Here is a 12,324-nt window from a genome sequence, read left to right as displayed (position 1 = left end):
GGAAAACTCATCTTCCTGAGTTCAAACCTGGCCTCAGACAGACACTTACTAGCTATGTGACCCTGGGCAAGTCACTTAACCCTGCTTACCTCAGTTTCCTCATTTGTAAAATGACTTGGAGAAGGAAATGGCAAATCACTCCAGTGTCTTTGCCAAGAAAACCTGAGATGGAGTCACAAAGAGTCAGATGCAACTAAAACAACTGAAAAACAACATACAGCATGTGTGTGTGAATATAATTAGTGTCCTTTGTACTTTTCTATATTTTATGCACTTAAGAACACAATCCTGGGAAGGGATCTTATAGGCTTTGACCCTCTGGCAAAGAGATCCATGTAAAGCAAATAAACAAAATGTCAAGAAGCCTTGAACTAGATCATCATACTTTGGTAGTTCTAAACCCTTATACATTCTAGTAGGGGAATGCCCAAAGTTACGAAGGTTAGTTTTTTGACATTGTTAGTTTTCTACCCTTTGAAGGGAAGTGTATCTAGATGAATAAAGGACTTAGAAAGGTGCTGCCTATCTCCAGAATAGGACCAAGAACCATGCATCAAACTAGTGCCAGAAGTAGTAGTAAATAGGCACTGAGCCTGGAATCTGGAAGATCTGAATTCAAAGCTGACCTCAGATACTTACTAGCTGCATTACCCTGGGCAAATCACTTAACCTCTGTCGGTCTTTGTCTCCTCAGTTGTAAAATATGGATAATAATAACACCTACTTCCCAGGGTCATTATGAGGATCAAATGACATAACATTTCTAAAGTTCTTGCACAATGCCTGACTCGTGATAGGTCCTATATTAATAAGCATTTGTTAAGTGCCTACTAAGGGCCAGATAATGTGGTACTTGTTACCCAAAGCTAAAGCCATGGCTACTAAGGAATACCAGTTTATCTCTGTTGTCCTTAGTGTGATTTCAGTTAGGTTATCACTGATACAATTAAGCCCCAAATCCCTAGAGGTTGGTTTATAAATTCTGTTCAGCTACATGTTACCCCTAGATGGCAATCACAGATCATGAGGTCACAGAGTGATCTATGCTTAAAATTCTAAATGTGTAGAATATTCTTCTCGTGGTGAAGAGGGTTTCTGAGCTAAAACATGTTCTTTTGTTACAAACTGTAGACAAATGAATACCTTTGCTATTTTATTACATTTTATTTCCATTCATGTTTAACTTATGGCCTCAGGCTTACAACATCCTGTTGTTTTGATTTCCTTTTCTCTTTGCTTAATTTTCCAAAAAGAAGCAGATGAAAAAGATAAATGTACTACAACTCTGAGAATGGTATTATGTTATTAGTAGAGATCTTAATTTAATTTAATTTTTTTCCCTAGGGGAAGACCCAGAAACAAGAAGAATGAGAACAGTGAAAAACATCGCAGATCTGAGGCAGAATTTAGAAGAGACAATGTCTAGTCTTCGGGGGACTCAGATAAGCCACAGGTTTTATTCAGTTCTACAATAATGTGGGCAAACCAGATTTTCAATTGACTTCAAAAAAAATTCTTTTGTCTGTTAGAAAATTTATTCTGTGGGCAGAGAATAGCAATTCGTTTCATTAATGGAGAAAAATGAACAATGCTGCAAGAGTAAATAACAGTTTTGCTATCTTTCATAAGACATTTTGCTACTGGAACATGTGAAGGCACTGTTTGTTTGTGTTTTTTTTCGGCATTGAGTAAAAACTGTCTCCACCAGCACCCAGCCCTCTGTGCACTCTCTCTATTACCTCCACAAGACTTTTTGCCTTTAAAAAATAATTTTTAAATGAGGTATGCCTTTTATTAGGGTAGTTATGTAGCACAGGGGATAGAGTGTTGGGCCTACAGTCAGAGTGACTCATCTTCCTGAGTTCAAATGGCTTCAGACACTACTTATGTGACCCTAGGCCAGTCATTTAACATTGTTTGCCTCTGTTTCCTCATCTGTAAAATGAGCTGGAGAAGGTAATGACAAACACTCCAGTGTGCTTGCCAGAAAACTCTAAATGGGTTCACGGGGAGTCAGACATGACAGAAATGACTGAACAACAGTGAGAGCTTTCGTTACAAGTTGTACATCCTCATGTCAAACCATATTTTTACTGCATCATGTTTTCTTAATGTGAATGATATTTTCTTAGAAAACTGCAAACTTTGTCATTTAATAGAAGTCTGCCTTGCCTTAGGTCATTATGATAGATCAAGTTTGGGAATGGAACAAAAAGAGACTCTTGTCACCTGTCCAATAATTAACAAAAAGAAGTTGACCTAGAAATAATATGAAAAAAGAAAATTGAGAAGATAACAACAGTGCTTCAGGGAGACATAACCTGTCTCACCTCCATGTGGAGATATATCTTCTTAGTGTGGTGTATTGGGTCACATGGGATGACTGGCCTGGCAATGAGATAGCTTCCACGTACAAGAACATTGACTTTCAGTGGGTTCGTCTTTTTATAACATCTGTTAGTGGGGAGCCATGCCAGTGATAAAGCCTTAGACCAAACAAGTCTTAGAGATAGGTTCCCCATCTTTTTAGAGAAAAAGCAAAATCCAAGGAAGAAACCAAGAAAGAAAAGTTTAGCTTACATAGTAAAGACCCTAGTAGAAGTTTCTCCTATCATACCAACAGTATACCTCTGAGCTGAAGACACTTCACCATCTGCTTTTGTCTTTTGTTAGCCAACTTTAAGGTAATAAGAGGAACTTAAAAGAGTGAATTAGTGTTTTCTTGGGTTGCTCTTGAGGGAATGTCTCCCCAGAAGATAGGAAAATAATTCATTCCATTCTCTTTTAAAGAAAGATTGGAAATTAATTTAAAAGTGTTATCATTTAAATTATACTAGCCTTTCATAAATTTTTATGAAAATATCACACAACAGAGTCACAAATAAGGGTCATGTAATTGAGACCTCGGGTGCACAAAGCTGAAGAGAACATCAAATATATAAAATATGGATCTATTATCGCAAGCAATCCAGGCTACTATGATTGGAGATGGAATTTTTAATCATTGCCCCAGATGCAAAATTAGCTGTTTACAATGTTGTGAAATATAATTATCCATGCATTTCAGATTTTTAGAATATGTTTGTCAACTATTTCCCAATTCTGTCCAAACTCCTGTAGAAAGGTCTCATCCCATCTGTTTTCTGGAGAATCTCACCTGTTGCTAGGAACACCTTTATAAAATGTCTAGAGCACCAGTGGCATTGGTTGCAGCAAAAGTGGATGCATGTGGGTAGTGATATCAACTGCTTAATCATAACCATAGATTACTATACAGAGTTTGCCATAGAACAGTTCTGAGCAGGAGTCCTTGGGTGAATAGCTTAAGGTCTTAGAGCTTGGAGAGAAAGTAAAGCAAAATATTATTGAATCCAGGAAGAAATTGCAAACTTTCTGGGGGAAGACAGAGCTAAAATTTTTTATCATCTGTGTCTTTCTTCTCTGGTTCGCATATACATATTAATATTTAAAATGTAAAAAAATGGGCAACTAAAATATGGTATTAACTGGAAATCAGCACCACATCTCACCTCTGCCACCTATTATTTGTGTGATCTTGGACAAGCTCTCTATTGCCCTTGTCCAGTTCCTTCATCAACAAAGTGAAGGGATTGGATGAAATGACCTTAAAGGTCCCCTCCTACCCTGAATCAATGATACTATGAATGCCATTAAGTCCCATAACAAGCAGAAGTACTCTGCTGTGTGTTCATTAATTAGACAAGTGATCTGTCTCTTGTCTGAGCTGTACCAGTGTCAGTTCAGAGAATCTCATTACCAGCTTGTCCGTAGGGCACTAAATTTTTCAGCCAGGGCACCTTTGCCATTTTATCATGGAGTTACAATCTACTTTGATAGAGGAATTGCCCCAACATTTTTTTTTTGAGTTGAATTTGTAGGGTGGAAGAAGTCATTTAATTTTTCTACTCTTATTGCATCCTTTGAATATTTTTCTCCTCCAATAACCCAGGATTTACTCTTTTCCTTTGGTCAGCACCCTGGAGACAACATTTGACAGCACTGTGACAACCGAAGTCAATGGCAGAAGTATACCAAGTCTGACAAGCCGATCCACACCAGTGACCTGGAGACTGGGTCAAGCTAGTCCTCGACTCCAGGCAGGGGATGCTCCATCCTTGGGAGGTGGCTATCCTAGGAGCAGCACCAGTCGCTTTATCCATACTGACCCCTCCAGGTTCATGTATACCACTCCGCTGCGTCGGGCTGCTGTTTCTCGCCTTGGAAACATGTCCCAGATTGATATGAATGAGAAAGGAAGCAGTGATCTGGACATGACTTCTGAAGTAGATGTTGGTGGTTACATGAGTGATGGTGACATCCTTGGGAAAAGCCTCAGAAGTGATGACATCAATAGTGGGTAAGTCACGTGGATCCCAATTGATAATATCTTACAAAAACTTGTATAGAGAGGTATCCCAGTAAGACTAATTGGATGTAAAATGATAATGAATTCTGGTGTATGTAATAGTTGTGGATATGAGAAGTCTTTGGTAGCTGCCAACATACAGTATAGTTCAGTGAGAAGATTTGGATTTGGAGTAAGAGATCTTTGGTTCAAATTGTAGCTATTTCAGAACACTTATGATTTTACATGAAGAGGTTGAGCTAGATGCTTTAATATCCTTTGTAACTCTGAATATATGTTCCCATGATCCTATATGTTTGAGCCTTACTGTTTACCCATGAAAGGGATTCTATTAAAGATCTAGAAAATTTTCATGCATACTAAGATCTGTGCTAATTTATAATAGTTGAGCTATGAGCTTTAATTCTTCACACCCCCATCCCATCTCCAGTGTTCTTATTGTGTTTAAGTGACAGATTTTTGTAGTGAAGGACAAGGGAAGGAGACAGGAGGAGTTGCTGAGCTGTGTGATTTCTTCTTTGTTGGCATGTCAGAAGCTGTCTATCATTGTCTCATGCAACAGATACTTTGGAGAATTCTTCAATTAGGAACCTAAAATTTGACTTGAAGGAAGATCCTTTGAGATTAGAATGTGTCAGTCTATTTATTCTCTCCTGATGGTGATGCATTTTGCTCCTCATTACCTGGTGGTTTTTTTAATTGTTTTACTATTAAACTATTGTTCAAAGAAGACTGTAGAACTTTCCAGTGTAGTAATTAGCATACCAATAAGAAATATTTATTTGAGTCAGAGATTGAGGCTCAGTTAACCATGAATTTAAGAACAGCTAAAGAACTGGAGTTGAGATGTTCCTTCCCACAAGCACAGTTCATCGATCACCCTGACAGCAGTTTCATGAATTGCTAGAATCCAAAACATTCTTTGCCTAGTGGTCAACCTTCTGCTGGTGAGCCTATCTTTGGAAGACTGCCCTATATTCATTTTTTCAGGCTCATATTTATAGTTGTTCCAGCTTGTTAAGATTTAGAAAAAATGTATTCTGTTGGCCTTCAAAAATATCAGTGGATATTCATTCAGGATAATGTTTCTTTAGATCAACCGATATTGAAGATAATCTAATTGCCACAAAGATCTAACTTTAACTGTAATATCCTGGGCTCTTGATCACCCTCTAAACTATAGGTGTTTTCATTAGAATAGGTAGGACAATTTTTGTCTATGCTACTTTCGGTCCCTGAGCTCACTCATGAACCCTACTGATTGCTCAATGTTTGCGTTGTTAATAGAAAACCCAGAGAATCAAGAATATGACACATGTTATCTGATCCTGTGTCAATATCTAGTAACTGGCTATTAATGTCATTACATTTAATTATATACATTAAATGATACATTTGGGATATAGTTATAATTTTCTTCATGATAATTTTATTTGCTGTTGTTGTCCTTTGTTCTCCAAGAGGACCATGGCACCAGGGAGACTGATTGGAATGAGGGAGGGCTGTGCAAGGTCAGCGGCCTCCTTTTGTCCTCCAGAGCCATCTGAGTCCAGTGGCCAGATATTCACCAGGATGACTGGAGATAGTACAGGATGCATTGGGAGACCCTGGCCCTTTTTAGCTAAGGTCTTTTCAGGTGCTCACTGTGAGTGATGTAATGCCCTTTCAGTGAATAGGCCTCTTTAAGAAATGAGTCAAGGGCCCCTCTAACAAAAAAAAAAAAAATCAGGGAAGGGAAAACCCCCAGGGTTGCTGCCCAAAAGACAAACAGTTACTGTTGACATTCACTCTGAGCCATGAGAACCCAAAATATAGCCCTTAAGTAAGTAGTGGGCAGGGACCTATTGTTGTTCAATCTATGAGCTCCAGAGTGAGATAGGTTTAAAGCGCAGTCCCTGAGGAAGAAATCCAGCCAGTAAACCCAAAGTTAACTAGGTAACTTTAGGCCATCTAAAACATGGTAAGATCACAGATTTCACAGCAAAATGGATTTCAGAACCCATCTAATCTAATTCTTTTGACAAATAAGGAAATTGAAGCCCAGGGTGACAAGGAGGCTTATCCATGGTGAGACTGGTATCTGTGGTTCTAAGAGTCAGATGATCTCAGTTTCTCTGAATGAGTACTCTTTCCATTGTACGGTGTTGTTCTCCCTCTTGCCTCAGTTCTCTTCCTAATTCAGAAAACTCCAATGACTTTTCACTGACTACAGGGCAAAGCACAAATATCAGAGGCTAGGAAATCAAGGCTCTAAATCTAATACCAGCCTAATTTTTTTCATATTCTCCGATTCCATAATCCGTATATGTGAAATAACTAGCATTTATATATCTCTTTAAGGTTTACAAAAGCATTATACATATTACCTCATTTGATCTTCCCAACAACTCTCTGAGGTAGCTGCTTTTGTAATCCCCATTTTATAGAAGTGAAAACTGAGGCTGGGTATTTAAGCCTAAAGTCACAAAGCCAGTAAGTGAAACCTAAGTAGAACTCAGCCTTTCTTGTCTGGGTTTAAACTCTTTAAGAATAACCCTCTACTTTTATCTCTTTTTCATATTATCTAGGCTTACAGATTTATTTCTATAGTTTTTTTTGCAGTGGGGAAGGCAGGGCAATTGGGGTTAAATGACTTGCCCAAGGTCACACAGCTAGTAAGTGTGTCAAGCGTCTGAGGCTACATTTGAACTCAGATCCCTCCCGAATCCAGGGCCAGTGCTCTACTCACTGTGCTGCCTAGTTGCCCCTATAGATTTATTTCTAGAAGAGATTTTAGAGGTCTTTTAATTCAGCCTCATTAGTCTGGGAGAAGTTAAGTTACTTTACCAACATCACATAGATGGTGGGAGTCAGCAGTGGGATTTGAACCCAGGTCTTATGACCTAGATTTTTTTATTAATTTATTTTAAACTTAAATACTAAAATGTAAATGCCCAATAAGAAAAAAAAAAGAAACATATAAACTTAAATACTGAAACTTAAATACAAACTAAGAAAAGAAAAGTGTTGCTATGTGCACAGCAGAACATAAGAGCATATTCAAAATATAAAGCAATACATTTCCATTTAAAGGCCTGTATAATAAATGCTGCACATTGTATTCAGAGCTGTCTCCATCTTCCTTTTGCTTCCTTGTGAGTTTCCTTTTGTTCTCTGCTGTGCACTTTTTTTGTTACTTCTGTCGTAGGTTTTTGACAGTTGTACTTTGGATTCGAAATGGATGAGAGAGACGTTAAACAGGAAAAATCAAGAGGAATTAATTATTATGTAGTAAAAGAGCACAGTTTCTGGACTTAGAGGTCCTAGGTTCAAGTACTTACCTTGTTACTTATTGGACATTGATTTCTAATGGCAACACCACGGTAAATGCTCCTTTCTAAATGCTACCGAGGGTTACTGCATAGGTTTCTCAATTGACAATTTTGGGAGAGAAGCAAACTGGTTAGGGTTTGAGTCATAGGCATTTAAAAAAGTTATCTCATTACCCCAAGAGTATCCCTAGAACTCTGCATGGAGAGAGCAGGGAGGAGATATAGCTACCTTTGATCCTGGGACCTGACCTAACATTGGGAACGGGAGCTGGCAAAAGCCTGCACCAAAGCTTACATAGGCACTGTGAGTATATACAGAACGAATGCAGTGTAGCTAAGGGAGGAGGATGCTGGGAATGGGGAATCAGTAAAGGCTTCATGTAGAAAGCAGTGCTTGAGCTGAGTCTGGAAGGATATGGGGGATTCCATCATGTATAATAAATTCAAGATTTGGGAGGTTGAAATGATAAGACTTGGCAGTTGAATAGATGTGTAATATGCATAATTCATATACACACATACTCCTTCTCCCTCCTCCCATCTCAAAGGACTCTATACTTAAATATTTGTAATCTAACTAGTGTAATATTTATCTCTAATTTAGGCTCCTTCAGGTCAACAGCAATGCCATATATCTTTCTATTTTTTATAATTAAGTGTACCTGGTAAGCTCTTAATTTGTGGATTATTTGAATGTACACAATATACAAAATAAATATATTCTAACACAGATATTTCTCCCATAACTGTATATTTTAGAGGGCAGGAAAATACATTTTTTTAGTTATCCATATATAAAGAAGGATATTTTTGACTGTAGTAAGTGAGAGGAATGCTGACATTTTCTTACTTCCTCACCATTTGCTTCTGTTTGGTCGATACTTCTTCTAACTTTTAATCCCTTAACAAGTTTTTTCCCTGCCTCATTATTCCTTTATAATTAGTCTCCAGAATTAGCAAATGACTCCCTTTACTTTTTTTCTAAAGTTCTACATTTTTAGAAAAATAGTTGATAAAAACAAAACACAATCAATGCAGTGTCCTGAGTGGAAATATCAATATGGATATTAGAAGACATTCATGATATGTTGGTTAGTTAAAAAAAAATAAATGTGTACTATATGCCAGACATTGTACTGTGTACTAGGGTTACATAAAAGAGCTCACTGTCTAATTCCTTATGTGACCAGCAGAACATTTAGATGTCCAGTGCTGTATATTGTCTGTGCTTTTTTCTGGCATTAGAGGATATTCAAGTTATAATAATGACCTCACAGTCCTGCTATTTGAGGCAAAGAAGAGCAGACATGGTCAGAAAGGATGTGGCCAGTCTCTGGTGAAGTGTGGTTGGGAGTTAGATGATGGAAGATACAGGATATACTATTCTAATTCATTTCTTGCCAGTTTATTCATTGTGTCATTTTTGGCAACAGAAGAAGATGTTCTCATGTCTCAGACTGTGGATTAGAAAGTGGGAAGAAAAGTTTAGGTGAACCCTCATAATACCTTGATGGTGTTTTCATCAAATAAGAAAATGAGAAAAGGAAGAGTGGGCTGCAATTCATGAAACACATAAGCTACCACATTAAATATTGTTTTTGTTAAATTTCCAAGATTATGTTTTACCTTGTAAAGGACAAAAACAAATAGAAGTATCTGAAGATACCTAGTTTTAATTTTTCGATAAGGCTAACTTCTTTCCACCAGGTTTTTGCTTTGTTTTGATCTGGACCTCTGATTTAATAAAATGGGAAGGGTCAGGAGGACTTGAGTTCAAATCCAGCCTCTGATACTCAACACCTACTAGTTGTGTGACCTTGGGCAAGTCACTTAACCCTAACTGCCTTGCCTTCCCTCCCTCCAAAAAAAAGAAAAGAAAATGGGAAACAAACACTTCTTGACCAATGTACCTTCTACTATTGCAGATTCCAGGCTGTCCCAATGGTTTGGCAAATTCTAGACTTAAAGCAGTACTTGGGGTCAATAAAATGTTGAATGAAGTGTCCAGGGTCATGGTACTAATATTTTTCAGAGACTGAACTTGAACCCAGATCTTTCTGCCTCAGAGGACCATTCTTTAACCACCAAAATCTGTTACCTCTTTTACTCAGTAAATGAGAGTAAATAAATAGCCTGAATTTTCCCATGTACTTTTTTTGGACCTTGGAAAATTAGCTGATAGGCATTGAGAACTGAGAATTTTTGAAGCATGCAGAGGCTTATCTCATTCTCTCTTTTTAATTACTTTAAATGCTTGGGGATGGTACTCTGTCAGTAATTAGGAATTAGCTTGGGAAAGGCCTATAAAACCTTTGTGAAAAGACCTCTATTTATAGAAGAAAATGAAACACTCTAGAAAATTGATGCCAAAAAGTGCATATTGGCTAAAATGGGAATTGATCTGAAGGCACTATGGTGATTAGCAGCAGATCTGAGAACATAATGGAGAATTTCAAACTTTGTCCTGCATCCTAATCATTAAACAGTTTTTTAAGTCATTAATAAATATATTCAATCCAACATTTATTATGCATAGGGTCAGTGTGCTTTGAAGCCAGGAAAAAATGAGCTCTCATTTCTTACACGTCTAGCTATATCACCTTGGGCAAGTCACGATACTAATTTAGAGCTCCTCAGGAACTCTCTAAGATTCTAAGTTAGAGAAAAGGTGCTAACATATAGTGATAGAGGGAATATCCACACATGGAGTTCCTAATACCAATAAATCCACAGGCCCAGTTCTTTTCATATGTTCCTACTTGTTTTGTTCCTACTAAGTGCAATTCACTGTGCTATAACAAACGATTGGGGATTTCTTTATTCCCATGTGTAACTACTTCTAGACTGTTCTAGATCATTTTTCTAGATGAGCAGTTCCAAAGATCTGACTCCCACAGTCACTTCTAGTTTCAGTGAGCCATCAGTACATACTACTAAATATGTCAAATGTTACCCTTCAATGGGCTGAAACCATCAAGGGTGCATTTAGGAGTTCTGATGGAATTCCATTATTTACTTCTAAGGAGGTAATAGCTCTTTCACACTTAGGCAGATCAATGATGTGCTTGGTTTGTTGGACTTGGAGTCAGAAAGACCTGAATTCACATCCTTCCTCAGATACTTATTTAGCTATGTGACCCTTAGGGACGTCACTTAAAAAAAAAAAAAAACTCTGTCTGGCTCAGTTCCTCATCTGTAAAGTGGGCATAAAATAGTACTAACTTCACAGAGTTGTTGTAACAATCAAATAAGTTAACATTTGTAAAGTGCTTTGAAAACCTTAAATGTGTTATATACATGACAGTTATTATTTCACAAAATTTTCACACTCAGAATTTTTGATGACATCCTTATAATCCTTCACTATTTTAGCATCTGTTTATAATGAAATGGCACCTTTCATAAGTTGGGAATATTTCTCAATTTCTTATCATTATGTGTGTCAATCAACAAACATTTATTAGAAGAATTTATTGAGTTTCAGTCACACAGCCTAGAGACACTCTTGCTTACGAAGACTGAGGTGACTATATGAAATCAAACATCCATCAATTTGAAATAAACAATTGGGAATTTCTATCCTCCTCAGGAGCATATCTAGCTCACGATGAATAGATCCTAGAAATTAATCACACTTGATGATTTCTCCTCATTTCTGTTAATTGGCAAAGAGGCAAATGATACTACAAAAATATACCTAGGTGGAGCCAAGATGGTGGAGTGAAGGTAGGGACTCTACTGAACTCTTCTCCAAACTCCAGATACCTTTTAAAAATGACTCCAAATGATTTCTAGAGCCGCAGAAACCACAAAAAGACAAATGAAAGGCAAAAAGAGTGAAACAAATTTCCAGCCCAAGTCAACTTGGAAGGTCTGTTGCAGAAGGATAAGAGCAGAACGCAGAGTAGCATGGATGGCACCCATGCAGATCAGGCCCTGGAAAACCTGGAACAGGGCTCGAGAGACTGAATTGCTGGCAGCAGTGATGATTTCCCGACCTCTTGGCCCACAGATGCCAGAGACAATTTAGAAGGTCAGTAGGAAAGTTCTGTCAGACTTGGGTGAGAGGGTAGTGCATTCCGGCCCAGGCTACACCAGCACAGCCCTGGCCCCAGCAAATCAGAAGCAAGCCTTGGGAGTGACTGAATCAGTAGCAGCAGCAGCAGAAGCAGTGACTTGTTTCCAGCCCTCTTAGCCCACAAACGGTAAGGGGGTTGAACAACTGGTCAGAAGGAGATTACGGGGGTCTTTTTGTTGTCACTGAAGCAGGACTCTTTTGCTTTGTCCATACTCATGTCCAGGTTGCCATCCTGGGTGGCAGTCCCAAGACAAGGAGGAGTACTCGCATAGCAGAGTTTGTGGAAACAATGGAGAGGGGACTGTCCTCACAGTTCTAGGGTAGAAAATAGTGGTTGTGGTGGCTCACAGGCCAGAGCACAGGCCAGAAGAAGAGTAACACCTCTCCTTAGATCATACCATCTTGGAAGAATTAAAAACATACAGGTCCTTAGAAGTATCTCTGAAAATAGGTGCACAGACTGCCTGAAGCTTGGGTCAGTACACCCTCCACCCTGGAAGCAGAACCCTACTTTAACAATTAAGAGTCAACTGATAGGATGGGAAAAT

General features: G+C 38.2%; 1 protein-coding gene across 1 annotated transcript in view; it reads left to right on the top strand.

Annotated features, from left to right (window-relative positions):
• The window catches only part of NAV3 (neuron navigator 3), a 341,502-nt gene that overhangs the window by 131,259 nt on the left and 197,919 nt on the right, over positions 1 to 12,324 (top strand). Inside the window, exons 9-10 of the mRNA XM_036760724.1 lie at positions 1,345 to 1,453; positions 3,995 to 4,378. Of these exons, the coding sequence (XP_036616619.1) occupies positions 1,345 to 1,453; positions 3,995 to 4,378 (493 nt within the window). The remainder of the gene's footprint in view (positions 1 to 1,344; positions 1,454 to 3,994; positions 4,379 to 12,324) is intronic.

The sequence above is a fragment of the Trichosurus vulpecula genome, chromosome 5 (genome assembly GCF_011100635.1).
Source record: "Trichosurus vulpecula isolate mTriVul1 chromosome 5, mTriVul1.pri, whole genome shotgun sequence".
NCBI lineage: Eukaryota > Metazoa > Chordata > Mammalia > Diprotodontia > Phalangeridae > Trichosurus > Trichosurus vulpecula.
This window is presented reverse-complemented; position numbering and strand designations above follow the sequence as displayed.